Source organism: Neospora caninum, chromosome XI, assembly GCF_000208865.1.
Source record: "Neospora caninum Liverpool complete genome, chromosome XI".
In the NCBI taxonomy this organism is placed as follows: Eukaryota; Apicomplexa; class Conoidasida; order Eucoccidiorida; family Sarcocystidae; genus Neospora; species Neospora caninum.
This window is the reverse complement of record NC_018397.1, coordinates 1,610,209-1,630,367: the sequence shown is the minus strand read 5'-3', so window position 1 is coordinate 1,630,367 and position 20,159 is coordinate 1,610,209. Positions and strand designations below refer to the sequence as shown.

The 20,159-nt window shown below is 55.3% G+C and overlaps 3 protein-coding genes and 1 non-coding gene across 4 annotated transcripts; 1 reads left to right on the top strand and 3 right to left on the bottom strand.

The window, feature by feature from the left end:
• Window positions 1-562: 562 nt before the first annotated feature.
• Window positions 563-635, top strand: NCLIV_t130006. The gene has a single exon. It is a non-coding gene; the product is annotated as a tRNA-Glu (tRNA).
• A 1,907-nt stretch (window positions 636-2,542) lies between these two features.
• Window positions 2,543-10,419, bottom strand: NCLIV_055140 (conserved hypothetical protein; the record flags this gene model as incomplete). The annotated part of the gene is made up of 4 exons (XM_003885068.1): window positions 2,543-4,302; window positions 4,863-5,604; window positions 6,448-6,931; window positions 7,355-10,419. 4 exons carry the CDS (start codon window positions 10,417-10,419, stop codon window positions 2,543-2,545), a joined length of 6,051 nt encoding a protein of 2,016 aa, XP_003885117.1.
• A 1,364-nt stretch (window positions 10,420-11,783) lies between these two features.
• Window positions 11,784-12,355, bottom strand: NCLIV_055130 (conserved hypothetical protein; the record flags this gene model as incomplete). Its single annotated transcript, XM_003885067.1, has 4 exons — window positions 11,784-11,914; window positions 11,982-12,098; window positions 12,162-12,234; window positions 12,287-12,355. The coding sequence occupies 4 exons, from the start codon at window positions 12,353-12,355 to the stop codon at window positions 11,784-11,786; spliced, it is 390 nt and encodes a 129-aa protein (XP_003885116.1).
• A 1,522-nt stretch (window positions 12,356-13,877) lies between these two features.
• NCLIV_055120 (hypothetical protein) lies at window positions 13,878-17,061 on the bottom strand (the record flags this gene model as incomplete). Its single annotated transcript, XM_003885066.1, has 8 exons — window positions 13,878-13,933; window positions 14,282-14,440; window positions 14,754-14,906; window positions 15,354-15,480; window positions 15,884-15,955; window positions 16,187-16,296; window positions 16,578-16,658; window positions 16,998-17,061. 8 exons carry the CDS (start codon window positions 17,059-17,061, stop codon window positions 13,878-13,880), a joined length of 822 nt encoding a protein of 273 aa, XP_003885115.1.
• Window positions 17,062-20,159: the final 3,098 nt, after the last annotated feature.

Genomic DNA, 20,159 nt, shown 5'->3' with positions numbered 1-20,159 from the left:
CCCGCTGTGAGCTCGGCGCCGTAGTGGGCTGCATGCACGAGTTGGTAAGGTCACTCTACGAGATGGAACGCGTACACTCACGGCTCGGCGGCTTTTTCGACGATGCCACCGAAACAGGAATTCCTGTGGTCAAAAGCTTTCTCGAAGCGTTTGGTCTGTGCCCGAGAAAAAGACACCCCCCTTCGGCCAGTGAAGCTCTTCCCTGCAAGGCCGCCTGCAATGTCTGCATTTTTAAGAGCCTTACGATACCCGACCGGGTCTTCGAGCGAGCGTCCTTTTAGCTTACATTGCGTACGGCAAATTAAGCAAACTGACGCCAGTCGTTTTGCCGGGGGTTAAAAGGAGTCAGGTGATCTGCACAGCACTATCCTCCACGAGAGAGCAGGCACACAAACACCCATACTCGAAAATGACTAGCGCAACTGCCCCGCCTCCTCTGGAGGAAGTTGAACCACGTCTCGCCGCATTACTGAAAAATAATTGACTACAGGGTGTCCCCAAAACGACTCTTTAGCATTGACTCTCCGAAAGTTCCAGAGAGAGCGAAGAGCTCTTGCAAACATCCGCTGTAGTCTAGGTGGTTAGGATACGCGGCTCTCACCCGCGCGACCCGGGTTCAAGTCCCGGCGGCGGAATTCTTTTCTCGATCAGTTTGTTTTTTTGCCTCAGAATGCAATTACTCTTTGCTTGTCGCTTGTCTTGGTCTGTGGATTGATATGCATGGCTGCTTTTTTTCTCTGAAGCTGATGAACCCGTTTATTCGCCTTTGGGCACACTCATCCGGATTCTGTGTTGTCGGCCAGCAGACCTCGCTTGCCTGTCCAACTTGCTGCCAATCGGGCGTTGGACTTGCGTGCCTCTCATTTAAAAAGGGAAATTCTGGTCATAGAATCCGAGCAAGGAGGGGTTCTGTGAGAGAAACGAGGTATGACCTCTGGACACGGGATCACTGTTGATAACCTGCACTCCTGCCACAACACGTTAGGTAAGCAAGTGCGCCCCTGTGACCACGTACCCGTAGTCTTCCGGAGAAATCAAGTGGGAAAACGGATAAAATGCGGGGATTCCGCTGGGTGAAAACTGCGGTGGATACAAACGAAGGCGACACGAGGAGTCGTCTCATGTGTGGTGAAGGACAGCGAGGACACCGTCCTCGGTGAGAACGCCGAAGGCAGGTTCCACGTTTTCGCCCAAAATAGCGAAGAACCCTGTGCAACAATGCTTGCAGTCAGCAATGACTTTCACAAGCAATGTTGGGTTGAACTGAACAGCAGAAAACCAGAACCTTGGAAGTCACATCCTTGTTGGGCTCTGCGTCTGGCGATGTAGAGCCTCCGGGTTTCGATGTTCGGCCTTGTGTTGAGTAGGGTTCATAATATTTTTGACGCATCGTGGTGAGACACAGTGCGTTCTCACGTTTCATAATATTTTTGACGCATCGTGGTGAGACACAGTGCGTTCTCACGTCTGCTTGGGTCCGTGGATCCGGTGTGAATCGACACGACTCTCAAGTTCAGTAGGTCGACAGTCTTGTGGCAACTGTACGCAGCATTGTCAGCCGGATCGACCCCCGACCGTGCAAACAGTCCCACTACACAACACCAGTGGATACGCTGCGTACTGGCAAGACGCTAATGCACAATGCAGAAACCGGACTGTTGCCGTGCCTCGGCGTCGCCTCTGCTGTTCTCCAGGGGCGGCATTTCGATCTACAGCCGGCCAACTTCGGCTTCATCCCGTGGCAATCGTCGAAGCCTGGGAGTCATGACTACCGTATGCGAAGATTGGACAGTTTCAATCGATGAAAATGCCTGCAGACAGTGCGTCTGGAAAAGTGTCTCACACCGGCTTCACTATCGCCACCACTGCTGACAGAAACCGGCACGGGACAACTTCTTCTACAAGTTCCTCGTCCAGCACTTGGTGTCAGCCAGCCGATACTCTCGGAAAAATACCATCCTGTCGCATTGCCTCCACCCCACCATCGGAGCACCTGGAGTCATTTGGAGAACAACTGCCACCGTTCTGGTTCCCCTAGAAAAATCCCCTAACATCTCAATCTTGTCATGCCTCTCACCAAGGCTGGGACGTGCATCGCACGGAACAGATGTGACATGGGTTTACGCCCCATGCGAGATGCTGAGCCTTGCCCAACACCTGGGCTCGGTGGAGGATCTGAGGTCAGTCCCCTGCAGGCACCGTCGGAAGCCGAAAACCATCGTCTTTGATCTACGAACCCCACAAACGCATTTGCAGCAATTCTCAGCCCCTGCATGGGATATCCCCGCGGCCCTCCAGCCTCCCAGTCTGTCCCTTGTGAACGCGTCTTCTTTTATGGGGGAGGCCGCAACCAGAATGTGGGAAGAACTTCCAGGCCAAAGTTCAATCTCCATTCTCGAAGTATTTCCGCTGGCTTGAGTGTGCATCGAGTACGAGGATCTGTATGGGTCCGCCGTGTTTTTCACGAACCAAAACGCGCCTCCTATATGAAGGGATCAAGCTTGCAAAAGACGTGCTTCTTCCGAAAAAGCTCCACTGGGCGTTACTCGACAGGAGAAAAGATCGGAATTTGCCAAATGGTCGGATACTTCTTCCCACCGACCAGTGCCGGCTCTTCTCCCCTCAATATCTCCCGTGCGACGTCTTCTTGAGTCAGCTCGTGGTTCGGCATTCTCTCGGGACTGCCGTCTTGGCCTCGTCTGGATGAACTTCCCTGCTTCTTGCAAAGTTCCACTTGACCAACCGTTTGCCTGGGTGTACGGACATCCGCCGGAGAGAAATCCGACGGCAGCTCTCGCCGTCGGTGTCGCAGGGGCGGGGCGAACGAATCAAAGGCAACCGTGTTTCGGATCAACACGAGCTTCTGAACCAGCGCTTTCTGGTCGTCTTCTGGAGCGAACACGTCGGGTTCTCCTTTTTCCCGAGACGCGTCGAAACATCTGGAAGTGCCTTGCCCCTGCTCAGTCTCAGCGAGCGCCTCAGGTCGGTCCCCTCCCTCCCGATCACCATGACTCTTCCGATGATGTGTGTGAGAAGCACTTTCCGCCTGTCCCGCGCCGTTTGTTTCGCACGCCCGGCAACCCTCCCGATCCTTCTCTGGCGCCGGCAGAGCTCCGTCACCACGAATTCCTAGTTGCTTCTCCACTGCCGTCGCATGCACCCGCGTAGATCCACTTCGACGCGAGTGCACCAAAGTTTGGCTTCCACGCAGCGGACCCGACGGCTTTGTTGCCTCCGCCTCGTGCTCGCGCTGGCCGTCAAGCGCCTCCAGTGCCTTCGCTAGCCGTCCTGCCAAGCGTGGAAATCTTGCGGCGAAGCTCGTTGGCTGCCGCACTTTCTTCGGTGAACCGTCTTCCGCTGTGGACCCTTGACTCGCTTCATCCAGCGCCCGGCCCTGTCGCCTGTTCTCTTTCTCTGCTTCCACAGCACGCGAGCTCTTCCTTGGGGGATTCCCGTCTCCGACCGTTTCCTCGATCTCACCCGTAACTGCAGAGCGCTTCACACGTGTGCTCTGAAAGGCGCGTTGGAGGCTGCCGTCAGGGTCTGCCGTTCGCCGCGCCTTCCCGTTTTGAGCCACCGGAGTCTCGGCTGCTTTGCCTCCCAGGAAAACGCGGCCGGTCTCCGCGGTTTCTCTTCCCCTTTCATTCCGGACTTTCTCCAAGAACTGTCCTTTCATCGCAGCTGTGGCGCACTCCAGGGAAACATTCACCATCTGCCAGGCTCCGATGGCATCGCCCACACTCAAGCTCCGCCCCGGCGCCTGACCAAGGGGACCGGATTCGAACGGAAGCGCTGAGACGCACGCGGCCGAGGGCGCATGCACCTGCGCCTCTCGAGGGAAATCACCAGACGCCGAGTCGCCCGCAGCAGACGAGGACTCGGTTTTCGCCGCAGCTGGCCAGGCGGCTCGGGCGTGGGCTTCTGCCACAGCTCGTGCCACAGCTTTCACAGGCGTCGTCGTGTCCACTCCAGCTGGGCCAAAGCGTCCAGCTAGCCAATACACCGGCTGGCAGTGGTCGTTGTTGAACAGAAGCATCGCTTGGCGATAGGCGACCGTCGCGGCTGCAGCCGCTGCCTCTGCGTTCGCCGCGGTCCGACGGCAGCTGAGACCGCCAGACAAAGAAACAGACGCATGCGGAGGGCCCAAATTGCGGCGATAGGACGCATAGAGGTGCCCCAGGATTTTACAGCGATTCGCAGAGGCGACGCGGTCGTAGCCGCCGTACCGCACACAGAAAGAAGCGAAGGAGCTCGGGTCCGACGGAGAGGAAGGCGGGCACGCTTCGCTTGGTTTCATATCTCCTGCATGCAGCATAGGCAAAGCACAGTCCTGAGGAACGTGGTTTGGGGACAAGGCAAGACCCGGTCATGTGTAAAGAGAGAAACCCCGACAAAGAAGCAAGTCTCAGAGAAGGGCGTGTTTATCAAGCTTGCTAGAAAGGTAGCGGAAGACTCTATGCTCGCATGTTTCGCGTCGTCCACCAACGCAGCGACACACAACTTGTTGACCACATCTCGTCCTGCGTCGTCCTCGGCACAAAGGACCAGTCCCGGGGAGAACACCAAGTCTCCAGTGCTCGTAGGTCGCTTGGTTCCTCCGAAGCAGCATCACCCCCGCACGCGATGACACGTGTCCGACTCTGTCTGTGTCCTTCCTGAGTCTACCTCCGTTTCTTCGGTTTCTCGGTTTCTCCCTGCACACCTCTACACGCCTCAGGAAAGGCGGCTCTGGCGCTAGTGCTTTCCACGACGTTCCCGTCACGAATCAGCCTGGGCTCGGTAGGTGGAACGACTACCGCTTAACCCCAACACACTTCCTGGCGGTCGGCAAAACAGCGGGAAACAAGGAACCCACTTCCTACCCGGTCGCAGTTCTTCTGCGTCCACAGGCTCCTGGCGCTCTCTCGCCCTTCCGCTACCTTCTGCATGCTCTTTTTCTGCTTCTTCGCTCCACTTGTCAATGTCGTCCAGGGAGGCCCAGCAGCCGGCCGGCGCTTGCTGGAGCTTCCGGAGAGCCTCGAGGGGCTGGTAAAAAACTTTCTCTTCCAGGTGCGCGTGCAGCCGGGGGTCCAGGCCTGCGGCTTCGAGGCGTTTTCGCTGTCTCTCGCGCAGTCGCCTGAACGCCTTTTTGAAGGCCTTCCTCCGTTTGTGAGCTGATACACCCGTCGCGCATGCGCTGGCGCCTCTCCGGACAGCCGCCGGGTCCTCATTTCCTGCTGCGCTCTGCTCGTCGGTTCTGCCGAACGGGGAAAAAGCGGACTGTCTTCTTTGCTGCCTGTCCTCTCGTCTTCTCTCGCGCCGTCGCGAGGGAAGGGTAAAGGGCGAAAACTGGAGGCGGCTTTGGTGCTCCTCGTTGTCGCTGCGGTTCGATCCATCAGTGCTGTCGGAGGAGTCCTCGAAGCAACTCCCGTCTGTGCTGCCTCTGTCAAAGTCCAGTGCCCGGCTGAGGTGTTCCCGGTTGCTCGAGAGACGACTGAAGTGGACGTACGGCGCGACGAACGCCTCCTCTTGGTGTGGAGCACCCGAGTCGGTCAACAGGGCGAGGAACCGCCGGTGGCTAGGCAGCAGCAGGAGGTCGGAGGCAGTCAGGGGCATCCATTCAATCTGAAGAACGCAAGTCGGAAAGCGGAAGGAAGTGACCACAGCAACGCAGAGATGAAAACGAGGCGGAGGTTACGGGGGAATCGGCATGCAGGAAGAATGGGGTTGGTGAAGCCTGTGCAAAAAAAAGCCGGCGCTTCACCGGGCTGGAGGGCAATCGAACGCCGACAGGGGAGTGGAAATGGAGACAGGGGCGAGTGAATGCATCCCTGGAGACACCACGAAGTCTGCAAAAAAGGGAACAGACGCCCTTTGGGTGGGAAACGGTGTCAATGGCGAAGCGATCTAGACAGTGACGCACATGCGAGACACAAAAAGACGTGGACACGATGCCAGCTGACGAGTGGGGGATCGACTCGAGCGCGCCGAAGCGCCGGAACGAGAGTTTTGGTGACGAGCCACACAGAAGCACAGGCCATCGACTGGAGAGAAACGTGTCCACAAAAGCGTGGGACGAAACGAACGGCAGAACTTGCCTGGGTAGGGACCGGGAGCATCGCTGTGTCGAGAAAGATTTCGCGCCCGAGACAGCCTCCCCGTTGCTCTTGAGCTTGGAGGTCGATCAGATACATTAGGTGTTCGTTCTGAAGTGCGTCGGACAGCGTACCCGCACCGCATCGCAAAGAGAATTCCATGGACAGTCGCTTCGCTGTTTTTTCGAGGACCCGGAACCGCCTACACCCCCCCGAGGAAGCCCCAGTGTCGAGCAGTCTAGGCGTTGCCGGATGCACGCGAAAAACGCCCGGCCCCTCCCACGCTCCCTATACATGGTTCGTTTTCACTTGGGTTCGTTTTCACTTCGAGCCGAGAGCACCCGGCTTCCAAAAATAACAGCGAGTTTCTTACCACGCCTCGACGCGACACGACGACTAGCCAGCCTAGGTACGGGTCTTGAGAGAAAGCAAACGTGACAAATCTCTCGACTTTGCTCCCGCTGTGGCCGAACCGGGCGCCGACTGGCAGTTCCAAATGAAGTCGCAGCCGCAGAGGCGGGGGCGGCATGGCAGAGGCAGACGGGTGAGCAGAGGACGAGGCGAGACCGTCGCTGAGTAGCGAGTCAGCTCTTTTCTCTTCCGTCTGGTCATTCTTGGCCAGAGACTCGGGAGGCGCGCGCGGCCTCCGCCGCCAAAACTTCAGCCACAGACTCCCCGAAGGCGCGTAGAATGGGGCCGAGGCGAAGGCAGACAGCGCGCGCCGCGGCGATGCCTCCGGTTCATCGATGAGCTCCAGAACGGAGCACTGACGTTCCTTCCAGGCCAGCAAAAAGCGTCCTTCCCGTTGAGCAGCGAGACGGTCGAAAGGCGTCGACTTGGACAGTCCAAATTTATGTCTAAGACGCGGGTAGACACATACAGACAAACAACAGCGCGAAGGCAGGTGGCGGCGCGGAACAAAACGGTATGAGACGACCGAAGGCGTGGTATCAAGAACCATGGAGAGTAAACGCGTCCTGTGCGACTAAGGACATAGCATATAACTCCGGGGGAACAAGGGAAGCACCGAATCTCGTTCCGGCTTCGAACAAACGAGCGGACGTCACCGACATCGGACCTCTTTTTCCCCCTTGGGGCTTGTGCCGAAATTTTGTGTCTTCCTCCGTCCTTCCGCAGACCGCTTAGCAGCCGCTCCAGTTCTTCGTTCGCTGAGTTTCCACCGCACGCCCTCTCGTTCATCTCGCCGTCGCGTTTGCCAGGCTGAGTCTCGCTCTTTGTGTGTGTCCCTTCTCTCTCCCATTGTATCGCGCCAAACGCACCTGGCAACGACGCGGTGATGCAAATCGACAACCACGACCAGCGCGTGAGGCAACGCAAGCGCCACAAGCCACTCTTCCTCCGGATGAAGTTCGCCTTCTTGGTCGTTTTCCGTGTCTTCGGCGTCGTCCTCTTCACTCGTCTCCTCTTCGGAGGAGCTCTCTGCGACCCTCGCCGCGCTTCGGCCTTCTCCAGCGGCGCTGTCGAAGAACGGCAAAGCCTGGTCACCCCCTTTTGGGTTCTCGCCCGAGGCGCCAGGAGGCGCGCATACACCGCGCTCCACGTCCGCCAGTGTCGGGACACTCTCCGGGCATGTGGGGAGCGGGAGAAGGCGAACCAGCTTTTCTGTGGTCTCTCCCGTCTTTGCTTTCCCGACAGGCTTCTGCGAAAGAAGCAGCTGCCGGAACGCATGTACGGGAAAGTCCGCCTCGAGGTGACTGAACGACTTGTCCGGAACAAATGCATCAGTTGCGCTGTAGTCTGTTCCTCTCGTGAGACACCCGTTGATCGATCCTCTGCGCCCAAGCCTGCCACCAAACAACGAAGAAGCGGACGAAGACGAGGGAGGAGAAGATAGCGGGACGCCGTTTTCATTAGCTGTGGCGCCTGTGACGAGGGCAGGAGACGGCTGCGTGACATGGACCCCAGCAGTCAACCGTAGTCGGAAATCTTCTTTTTTTTTGAAGACCGCGAAAGGGAAGCGAACCCCTTCCTTCACCTTCCAGGTCCCCTCTTTGAAGTCTCGGGCTGTGATGAGCGCGTTGACTGCTCCCGCAGAGGCCTGAGAGCCGCCATTGCTTTTGAGAGAGGAGGGTTTGCCTCCCATCTCGGCGTCGGCTTTCTTCCCCGCGTGGGGAGAGCCGGACGCGTGGGAAGAAAGCGCATGCGCAGGTGTGGACGGGGGCGCGCCCTCATTGGAATCGAACAAACGGTCGCTGTCCGCCACGCAGGTCGGCGAATCTCCAGAGGGTTGTCCCCTTTTGTGGGGAGCGGGCATCCTCCTCAGCGGCAAGGGACAGGGAAAAGGCGGAAGGGCCGAAGAGAAAGACGGCGAGAAAGAAGGCGACGATGCAGGAGAGCCCCCAGCAGGTGGAGAAGGCAGCGACGAAGAGCCAGAGTGGGCGAAGTCAGCCGGAGGGGAGGCGAACGCAGAGGGACGCGGAGAGCAGGGAGACTCTGCTGAAAGAGGAGACGCCGGGACGCATGCAGACGGCGGCATAGGAGCCAGCGAAGGTGACAATCGACAGAGGGGAAGCGTCAAGGTTCTTTTCTCTCCGCCGTTCTCCCTGCGCTGCTCAGGCGACCCAGCCGGGGTCTCCAGCGAGGCTGTTTCTTCGCGCGAAGGCGAGCAACAGAGCAGCAGCAACTCACGTGGCAGAAGACTAACGCAGCGAAGAACGCGGTTTCCGTGCGTCACATCAACAACGAGACGCACCGGCGCCTGACCTCGAAAGTGCACCAGACAGTCCAGAAACGTGCAAGGTCCGAGAAAACGCGAGGGCTCGCGAGACGGTGAAGTCGGACCAGGCGCCGGTCGCTCCCCGGCGGCGGCGCTGCCACACAAGGGGCCCACCCAGTTGTCAAAGGTCCACAGACGCCTGAGAAGAGCTTCTTGCTGCTCACGAGTCTCCAGCTGGCCGGCGTCAAGCAGGCGAAATCCGTCGAGGTGGGCGGCAGTGGGAGCGAAACTCGGGACGAACTCGAGATGGGTGAGAAGTCGAGGGAACCGCCCCTCGATGTCGAAAGACACGGGGCTTGGAAAAGCTGTGTGGCCGTTCCCCGGGAGAGCGTTGCGACAGGAGGCTGCTGGATCAGAGGAAGGCGCGACCGAGGTAGGCGCGCGCCACCCGCTCTCGCCCGAGGCCGTCGAAGCACAGCCAGCCGACTCGTGGGGGGCGAAAACAGGGAGTGTGCCGAGTTGCACGACCTTCACTCCTGCAAAAGAGGAAACCGCGCAAATGAGTCGGTCTCGACACGCGAAAGCGAGAGTTTCACATCGGAAAGAATCCGGGACACTCCCTTTACCCGTCAGGCGCGCCTCCGCGCGTTTCTTTGCAGCGCCGCGATCGTGCAGTGTGATCGAACGTTCTGTCTGCCTCAGGGGAAAGGAAGAAGGCGATCGGTCTCGGTCAAACTCCAGACAGGCGCCAGAAGAAGTCGAATGCTTGTCACACGAAGGATCGGACTCGGGTGAATCCGTCTGCTCAGTTTTGGTGCCCTCCACTTTCCGGAACTGCGAGGACTCCTGGCTTATCTCAGAGACGGGCGCGTTTCTCTCCGCAGAAATATGCGGAACTGGAGAGGGAAACTGCGCTGCCAGCCGGGAGGTGCGCTCGGGGAGCGGGAAGGAACACATTCGGCAGAGGCCTTCAGCGCAGCGGTTGCAACAACAACAGCAAATCAAATTGTTTTCGCGGTGGTCAGGCATGTCGCCAATCACAACTTCCCTCAACGGAAGCAGAGATCGGCTGTCGAGGAAAAGGATGCACCGGCCACATCGATCAGGGTTCTCGAAGCACCGCTTGTGCCGGTGCTGTACTTCTTGGATCTCTCCAAGAAGTTTTTCTCTGCTTCTGATTGCGCCATTCTGATCGCGACCCGCCAAAGAAGGCTGGCAGTCGAGTTCAACCTGGCCAGGCGACGAAGCTTCAAGTCGCGGCGCCGGATGAATTACCCGCTGGGCGCTTCGGAAAGTGTCCGGCTCGCGCGGCGGAATGTCGGTCTCAGGAGGACGCCCAAAAGCGCCCTGCCTGCCAGGCACCCCCAAAGAGTCTCGAGGAGTTTCCCCTGACACTGCTTGCTGGGAACCGCCGCTGCAGAACGACAAAACCCCGCAGGTGTCGCCTGGTGAGCAAACGCTGCCTGCGGTTTCTCCCGGAGTGCGCCCATACGCCCTATCTAGCAGAAGCTGAGTCTGCGGGTCATACGTCTCCGTGCATACTGCGACGAGGCCCTGCGTTTCGGCAACGGCGAAACAGGACAGAGCACGCCCTCGAGGATCAACAAACTGCCTGAGCAATGTCGAGGGGTGTGGACGCCCCGAAGTTGGACACGCACACAGGCTCATCGGGTCCCACACTATCTAGCCCAACATTCGGTTTTCCTTGCTGGACGCGCTCACCGACGCCAGAATCATGCTGAAAATTTTAAGACCCCGACACGCTCCGAAGTCCGTCAGCCGCTGCACGGAGGACCGGCGGTAGAACTATCTGCGACTGAGCGCACAGCGCATCGGCAACGGGTACACAGAGACTACTGGAACGACACGGAAAAAACACTTGTTCACAAGAACAGAGAAGCACACAGTCGGGGTCCTTAGGCAAAGTCACTTGATAAGCGATTTCGCTTTGTCAGCCCCGAAACCTAGGGGTTGGAAGACTGGTAAGCGCGCCAACCCCCTCGAAGTGTGCAACAGCAACAACCTGCTAGGAACGTATGCAGAGTGTGCAACCATCCCGGGAAAAAGCAGAGCATTCATTAGAATTAGCTCTCTTTCGATCCCTACCACACCTAGTGCTTGTGCCTCTTCCTGGGAGAAATTCCATCTCGTGGAAATACGCACACCTTGTCGTTTTCCGCGCCACGCGTTGCATGCGCAGCGGTGCACGGACGGAGGAGAGAGACCACATGAAAATCCAGTGGACGGAGATTTGAACAAAGAACCCTGTCTTCTTGCCAGATCTCTTCTCAGTGTTTAGCTTATTCGAAGGGGGATGTTTTGTGATGGGATCTTGAGAGAAAAGCAGTAAACGACAATGCTGTGTTGCGGTCAGTATATTACCAAGGTCATTCATCATCGCTAGCATGGCAGCAAACAGCAGCTGGTGTCTAGCCAGAGTCCTGTTTTCCTACGGCACGGTAAATTATCTGGTTTCCGACGATAATGCACACAGGTGATGTGTTCTACAGCGCTGTTACACAGGGTAGTAACCGGATTTCAAGGGATCATTGTAGCCAGCAATGATCGTCGTTGCGTCGTCATGTTGGTAACCCAGCCACCATTTCCGCGGTGTGTGCTGACAGAAAACTTATCATTACTCACAACTAGAGCCACTCGAAGAGAATTTATCGATGTGCGCCAAGCGGTGCACCGTTCCAGTATTTGCTCAAAGCTGTAGACCAAGCGAAGCTGAAGGCGTCAGATGCTCAGTGGTGAGGAGATATCACATTAGCTCCTCTTCCTAGGAATCCTCCCATCACTTCGCCAAGGGTACGGACATTTGGAAGAGGTGGAGGTGCTTTTTTTTCGGTGCTCATCGACGGGGGGGGAATGAGGCTGAGTGTCTTCGTTTGCGCAGGTGGTCCGCCGGCGACATATCTGAATTGTAAGCGAATCGCAGATACCTCTACGGGAAGAGAGAAACCGTTGTTCTCACCCATAGGGCCCAGTGTCAGAATAAATGATTTTGTTGCTTTCGACGCTCCGCTGGTTCAAGCCAGCCAGTGGCTGCCCATGCATGTCTGCCTTAAACTAACATGGCGCCTCGGCGTCCACTCATATTCAGAGTATGCCTCACCAGCTGGTTGGCATGGAGGGCGAGGCCTCTCCTCTGGTTTCATTTCTGTGGTGCAGTGAACGCCAACTGGCATTCTCACAAAACCGCAACTCATCCCATTGAGGGTCTCTACCTTTTTCTGCCAGTTCCCGTTTCGCGCGCTCGTAGTCGCGGAATGGGAAATAGGGAGGTAAGGCATGACCTGTCCCGGGGAAAACTGTTACGGGTGCAGCCTGGTACGAATGCGCAGCTGGAAACGAATGTATAAGCAAAGCGTTAGCCCTAAGTCTCGTGACGGCCGTCATGTGTGTACCTTGGAGCGGTTGAGGTGAAGGAGGAACCAATGCTCCGCGCCGTTCGGGGAATTTGTATGGGATGGGGCCATTCTGCGGGTATACTGTCGCCACAGAACGTAATGATGGATGGAGAGGGGCTTACTGGAGCCTGCTGCGCCGCTGTTCTCAATGCAGGCAAAACGCCAACTGCTACCAAGCAAATCAACTTCATCTTGATCACTTCAGACGCTAACTATTGAAAAGAAGCGGTCGGAGCACACGCAATCGTCCGTTTTCAGAGACGCTAGAGAGAAGACACAGCCAACTTACCGGGTGTACAGACACGCAGTGCTGGACTTTCGGGATCATCACACTGTGCTGTCCTTGGCCGTCACTTATTTCCATGTACTCTTAGTGTGACACATCCATTTCTTTTTGGAAACGGTGGCACAATTACATGTAGCTTCCCCTTCACTGCAAAGCTTGAAATCAATCGCCAAGTTTAACTTATCCATGACAGTTTACCGTGAACCACGTCCGCCGTCACCTACGCTGCGTCTGATTTTCTCGAGCCTCATTCCTGATGAGGTGCATCCGTACTCGATGTGGCCACAGCAGCGAGAGCAAACGAATCCTGTTGATTCGCCGTGTGTCGTGGATAACCACCGGTGACTCAACGCAACTGCTGCATCCTTTTGTGGTTCGGAATTTGATGTGCGTTAATGTGTAAGATACGCGTTTGTACCCAACCGGTTATGAGGCGTCCTGAAGAGAAAACCGAAGTGTCCCAGGCTTTGATTGTCGATGTGAGCTCGAAGCGCTTTGTTTTCAAGTTAACTGAGCAACCCTGCACCGGCTCGTAAAAAAGCTCTCCTTCTAAGAGACCCCTCGCTGATACAGCAGGCGAAATTTGGTCCTGGAGTCGTATACACAGACGACGCTATTGTGTTCTCACCAATCATAAAGCCACTATGAATCATTCTACTGCTGCTACTCAGTTCATAGCCCGCTGAGGGGACCGTCCGTCTTACAGGCTTAAACGTGGCCGAATCGTTTTCATTGCATGAGGCAATTAATACTGGTCCCGCCCACTTCGGCAAAATGGGATGCCAGGACTGATGATGCGTTGTCATTGTGAACAGACACCAAGAAACACCAGCGGCAACGGCTACATGGTGTGCCATCTGTTTCGATTGTTGGTTCCCCTTCGGTGTAGGACGCAGCTGGTTGTCTGCCGTGTTCACGAGCCGGACTGTGATTACTGCTGCTATACGACTACTGCGAGCGCCTTGTTGCATTCCGCCTGACTGTTTGTAACCTTCCATCTTCTCTTCCGGACTTCTACTCTGTTGAGCGTCTCGATTCTCTCGTACCCATCCCAGCTTTGAGCTGAGAGGACATCCACACGATGGTGGGCCTTCAGAGGCCAAGTGTCTGACTCAGCAAGACGTATGAACCATCAATTCGTCTGCCAAACGATACGCGTACATACGCCAGAAATAGAGTCTTCATTGACCAAGTATGACATTCTTAGGGAGCAGAGTGCTCCCTTTTCGACAATTTCCCTATGTTCCCTGTGCTCCGAACTTTTTCTCCGCACGGAGGGAACTGCTTCCACGTGTTCCTCGAACCGCTGGACTCCCGCCGACTCCGTCTAGCATGTCCGGAGAATACCATGCTTGCTTCTCATCAAACATCTTCGTCTGCCCAACGGAGAGGGATGTCTCGCGTCGCGTCCCTTCCCAAGCTCCGTTCTATCGTCGTTCTCTGGACAGAGAGCGTCTTCTCCTCTCCCTATCACGGTCGCGCCCTGCTCACATTTTGACGGACACATCACCACCAAAAGGTCAGTTCACCCGTTGACATCTCGAACGCAATGCTGGATACAAGGAACAAAAACGTGAGTGTGCTCGGTGCACCAACCCACGGCGGAGGCTCGCGATCTTGCGTCAGTCGACTAGCTGCCACTCCAATGATCAATGCATTCTCTGAAATCTACCTGAGCCTCTCCGCTCAGCACCTCTCACGTCGCTGGGACTTTCCCCTCCAGAACCATGTGTCGCCTGCAGAATACCCTGCTGGCGGCCCAGAAACCTCTCCCCTAGACTGAGAACGTGGCCGCCGTCGCGCTGTATCCCTGAAAATAACTGTGTCTCACCTCGGCTTCTGCTGCGTTCTCGACGTGGACTCGAAGGCGACCGACTTCGGCTCCGACTCGCGCTCCTGTCTCTCCTTCGGTGTTCCTTGAATCGGCGATCTCTGTGTCGACGCCGACGGCCATAATCCGAAGCCTCGCTGCCACTTCTCGACGAGGAAGCTGCATCCAAAAGGAACAACGCTCTTCTCCGCTCCCATCAGCGAAGTCCGACAGGGATTTTCCTTCCGCGCGAGACTTTGAATCCACGCGCAATCCTGTTCCCGCGTGTCACCGTCCCGAAAACCCACAAAACAGAGGTGTGAACGAAACGCAGCTGCACATCTACCCCGTCCTCACTCCTCACGCACCGCGTTGTGAGTCACTCGACCACAGCACACCTACAGCAACGCTGAAGTGCAAAAAGTGTCTTCCCTCTCTATGACGCATGAGTCTCCACGTTTGGGTGTCGCCTCCCAAAGCCCCAGGAGCTTACGCGCGCGCCTTCGCACAGGAGCTTCGTTGTCCTCTTCCGCACGGTCAAACCCTTGAGGAACGGTGATGACCGGCTCAACTCCACCGGGCGCATCCCAGCCTCGCATGCCCGCGCCCGAGCTCGACAATCCGAGAGAATCCGGGTTGGCTCCAGCTGAAGCGCAGACAAAAAACCCAGTTCTTAAGACACAAAAGAGACTAAGACAGCGACCGCACGCACAATCGAAAAGACAAATGCGCATCCAGTAACGCGAAAAACTCAAAAGGGGAGAGTGCAAACAGACTTTTGCTTCGGCGACGCGACACCAACCAAGGTTGTGCAGATCTATCTATACCTATGCAACCACGCCGACGTTCACATAGATACACATACATCTTTTACAGGTATAGGTTTATATACATATGTTTGTGAGCATGCGTCGATATTCATCTCGACATCCACATATCTACATCTATACATCTATATACAGATATGTAACTAAAAATATGCATCCATAGACCTCTCGATATAAGTGATGTGAGATCTGTTTTGGCGAACAAGTTCCGGCTTTGGACTGGCGAGAACGTCTCGGGAACCTGGTTCGAGCAGAGCCTGGCCTACCTGCTGCGAGAACCGTGGGAGGTTGAGACTGAGCATGCCCAGTTGCGATGTCTTTAACCTGGCGATTGAACTCGTCCTTCATCATTTGTTCGTGCCTGCGAATCAGCTCTTCGTTGATCTTCGCAGCCTGCAGAACACCAGAGAGACTCGAAGACCGTTAGAAGAGGCCGACGAAGCAAAGCGGCGGGTGCCGCAGACAGTGCGGCCGCTAAGGGAGGAGCGACAGACAGACACACACACACACACGCTACGCAGGAGACAGCAGGAAGGCCACGGGAACGACGAGGGGAGAACCCGCGAAAAAGAAGAAAAGCTGGAAGAGCGAAACTCGAGGAAGCCGCGGAAAGACGGAAGGCGGCGGAGAGGAAAGGCGACAGAAGCACAGACAAGAAAAAAAGGCGGCCGGAGAAGGTGGCTGTGGAAGAAGACAGGGGAGGACCGTGGCGACGTACTGGAGACGACCGATGTCACAGAGAGAAAGAACAAGAGAGAAAAAGCGAGAAAGGAAACCGAGAAAGACATGGGCGTACCTCTTCGCGTTTCCTCTCCATTTCCAGTTTCTTATTCTCCAAAAAAGCAGGCGGAATGCCGTTCTTCTCTTTCTGCAGAAGAAAAGGAAAGAGAAGAAGCACACGCACACTCAAAAAGAGACACAGAAACCAAAGGGACACACACAAAAAACACGTGTTCCACATAGACATCTGTCTACTTAGATCTACCTATCTATATACTCTGCACAGAAGTCCAAACAGCCTTCCGACGTGTGTACACATTCCTATCTCTTTTTGTGTGCAAAGCTCAACATGTGATTCGATGCATGCATTCGACTGTACCTGCGCCGCAATGAGAAGCTCCCAAAGTTCCTTGACAAACTGCAGCGCGTTCTTGCCGATGAAGCCGGTCATGGAAATGACAAGCTTCTTCGGGCAGAGATAGTTCTGGCCTGGCGAAAGAAAAAGACACAACGTGGGCGTCAACATGCCTCTGTGAGCAGAAACACGGTAACAGTTAAGCACCAGACAGAAACACAGGAGAGACGAGAACAAGAGGAGAGAGGAGAGACGCAGGACGGCTTGAAGCACGGATCGAAAGTCAAGAAGAGGTTTGAGAGGAGCGAAACGCCAGAAAGGAGTGAAAGGTGAAGAGAGACAGATTCTTCGTTTTCTTCTCGTCATTTCCCTTTTGCCCTTCGTCTCTCAAGTCCGCGTTGTCTTAGTCCCTTACGGGCGTCGGCATCTTGCGACAAAGCCTCCTCGGGATACAGCTGGGTCATGCAGTACGAGCTCACGATGTCGTCTTCGAAGCCTGTACATAAAACCACATGAGGAAATGTACAGAATCGAACATCCACATATTCAGATACAGATATATAGGTACAGAGAGGACGAGAAACACGGTTTCACAAGGCGTCTTCCGCGTGAAAACTCAACGATGCGCCTTCACATAGATCTACAGCATACTTCTACATCTCCATCCTTTCGTATTGACACATGCGTATTGATATGTGCGTATGCATGCTCGTCCGCAAACGGGAAACATATATACCCATGAAATACAAATAAATATGTATACGATACAGATGTGAAAACCTGTCTTTGTGGGTGGAGCCTCGGCTGAGGCAGTCTCGATTTTTCAAGGGATTACCTAAGAGAGCGGTAATTTTGCTGGACACCCACGCCTTCATCACATCCGTGTTGACTTTCGACATGTCGACATGCTCCTCGAAGATTGAAGGCCACTGTGTCGCCCCATACGGACAAAAAAAGGAAAGAAAAAATCCACAAGGAACGGAGAAACGCAGGTCAGATCTCTGGAGACATACAGGAAACAACGCGCGCACGGACAAGTGACAACGACTGAACAGACCTACAAATATATGCATAAACATGTATAGATACTGTACAATGAAGCATGTAAATAGATGCATATACACAGGAATTTGCGTATGGATGCTCGTTTCGATTCATCTCCTGATGAGCCATGAGAAGAAAGTGCCTGCAGTGTAAGAAGCAAAAAGAGCTGCGATCAGAAACAGATGCCGCCACCGCAAGAGAAATTCGATGCAGTGTATGTACACGTAAAAAAAAGGTTGATCAACAAATAGATAAACAGTGACGATGTTGTATGAATGGTATACAAAGTGCGGATGTGTGAGGCTAGTACGTGGTTCCGCGAGATTACTTTTCGAGATTCAATCAACTTTTTATCTTTGTCTTTAAAGAACGGCGTCTGGTCACGATTCGTGCCCCGATAAAAACCGGGTCCCCCCGACATGCTCTGCAAACAAACCAGTTCACAGCATCGGTCAGCTCCCAAACAGATTCACGCATACGCAAATGCATGCATGCATATATACATAAATAAACAGAGAAGTGTGTGTGTATACATACATGGTGGCTGTGATCAGATACACAGCTGCAGATAGATACACATGTGTTACTATACACGTACAGAATACTCATAATTGATGACAGACGAAAGACTGTCGATGTATATCACCGTCGCTACAAAGTATAGACTGCTACGTAGCTTCCATATATATATATATATATTTGTACTAAACAGGCGTAAACGCAGATGCATATATACCAGCGTATGTCTGTCTAAATATGCATATATATATGCAGAATTATTATGCTGATAGACATGACCTTGTTTTCCGGCCGCCAACAGGGAAGTTGCCGAAGACCGGCACCAATCGTCTTTGTTTCACGCAAAACAAGACCCCCGCCCAGGAAGCATCTTCGCCACGAACCCGTACGCCGTATCTCCTGCGACGCGCCTCATTTCTCTTTCGCCTTTCGTTTGTTTCCTGCGCGTGTTCCTGCGGTGTTCTTACGGCGGAAGAAGCGGGAGACAGAAACGCGAGGGAGAAGGCGCTGCGGATCTCTCAGAAAGGCCACGATGGCAGAACAGGCTAGCGCTTCCGTGAACGAGGGCGAAAAAGGGCCAGGAGGAGAAGAAAATGATAAAACGAGACAAAACGAGAGGAAGGCGGGACGCGGTCCAGTACGCGGCGGCACACGATGCAGGCGCCACCCCGAATGTGTGTATCACGACCAAGACAAACGGCGCTGCCAATCCCAACAGTCTGGACTTTTTGCAGCGGCTTTCCGCTCTGCGACAAAAAGACTCTGGCAGCCTGTCCTCCGCCTCTATTTTGGTGGATGCTTGGAGGAAATGGCCACTGCGAGTCGGCGCCGGAAAGCGGACGAGGCAGTCCAGCGAAGACTTGGAGAGAGAAACAAAGGCACCGACAAAGAAGCCGCCTTTCGAATCTGTTAAGAGGAAACGGCAGGCGTAGCCTGTAATTCCCTTTCGACCAGGACGGGGAAGAAAAAGGCAGCTGAAAGACGCAGAGACCGCCGCCGGACGTCGGGAGGCCGCCGCGGAGTCGGCCGACACTTTCCGACGCGAACGGGAAAGACGCAGAGGACAGGGCGGGACAACGAAATCAAGAAGGAAGGAACACTCAGGGGCGGATTGAAGAGATCACTCTCCTCCGCTGTTTAGCGCCGCAACAGAGAGAAAGACACGAAAGGAAGAACTTTACAACGCCACTGCCCAGGAAACCCCCCCGGGAATCGCGCTCGTGGGGTGTACGTACACCTCCCACGAGTCTGTTTCAGCGAAGGACGTGGCTCGTGCGTTTCGCGAGCAAAAAAAACTAATCTTTCGTTCTCTTGGCGTTTGCTTTTTTCTTTGATCGCGGTCCTCCCCCCAAGAAAGCTCTCGCGAAGCAGCGGCGGCCACAGCGCAGCCACAATCCGCGTGCGCAGCGATTGCGGGAGCCTTTTCCCAAAAATCTGCGCATGCACGCGCTTGGCGAAGCGCAAGGGACGGCGAACTGTTGCCCAGCGACAGAACTTCGACTTTTTCTTTTTTCGGCGGCGCTTTGACTTCACTTGTCCTCCAGTGGCCCCAGCCACTCTTCGCGTCGACTGTGAGCCTCCAGCAAGCGAGTGTTTTCCCCTCGTTTCGCCCGTTGTCGGGAGAAAAAAGATCCAGCGAGCGCGGCGACGTCTCCAAAACTGCGGCGTGCTGGCCCGACAAAATTTCTGCGACTGATAGTCGTGTTGAAGGGATTGCAGTGCACTTCTTCTCTGCCCGTTTTTTAACAGGCGCACGCGTTTTTTCCGGCCTCTTTCCCTCGTCCGCTCCTTCTCCAGAGGACCTCCGAACGAGCAGAAAACAGTTCGTCTGCACTGGAACTTTTTGCCCGCCTCTAAGCGTGCCGGGTCCCTCTATGTCTCGTTTGTTTCTTCCGAGGAAAAGCCGTTCATCTGCGAAGCGAACGTCGCCGATCTTTTGTCGCGGCGGATGAGTTATCTTCCCAACTGGGAGGAGCGATTTCTTTCCAGGCGCCGGCTTTTTTTCTCCTCCGGCCCTCGCGTCGTCGTATTAAGCGGCTTTCTCTCTCCTCCCGCCACAGGGCCGGAGCTCGTCCCCTCGCTCTCGCGGCCTTTTCCGCCAGCATCTCTCGCTTCCACATTATCTCTCTTGTCCTCCCGCCACCTGCTCTCTGTGGTTGTGGGGTCTCTCCTCGTTGCTGGCTCTTTTCTCCGGGACCATCAGCCGATGCGCGTCTTCCGCGGGACTTCGCTGCTCTTCACGACCGCAAAAAAGTAGGTCATCTTTTTATCGTCTTCTTTTTCTTGTTCTTTCCTTGTTCGCTTTTTTCCCCCTTTTCTCTTTCAACTTTTTTCCTCTCTGCTGTCCTCTTCGTGTGCGTCCTTCGCTCTCTCGGGAGTGTCGCTGAAGCGACGGCTCCGCAGTCCCCCCCGTTCTCGCAGGTTCCTCTTTCCA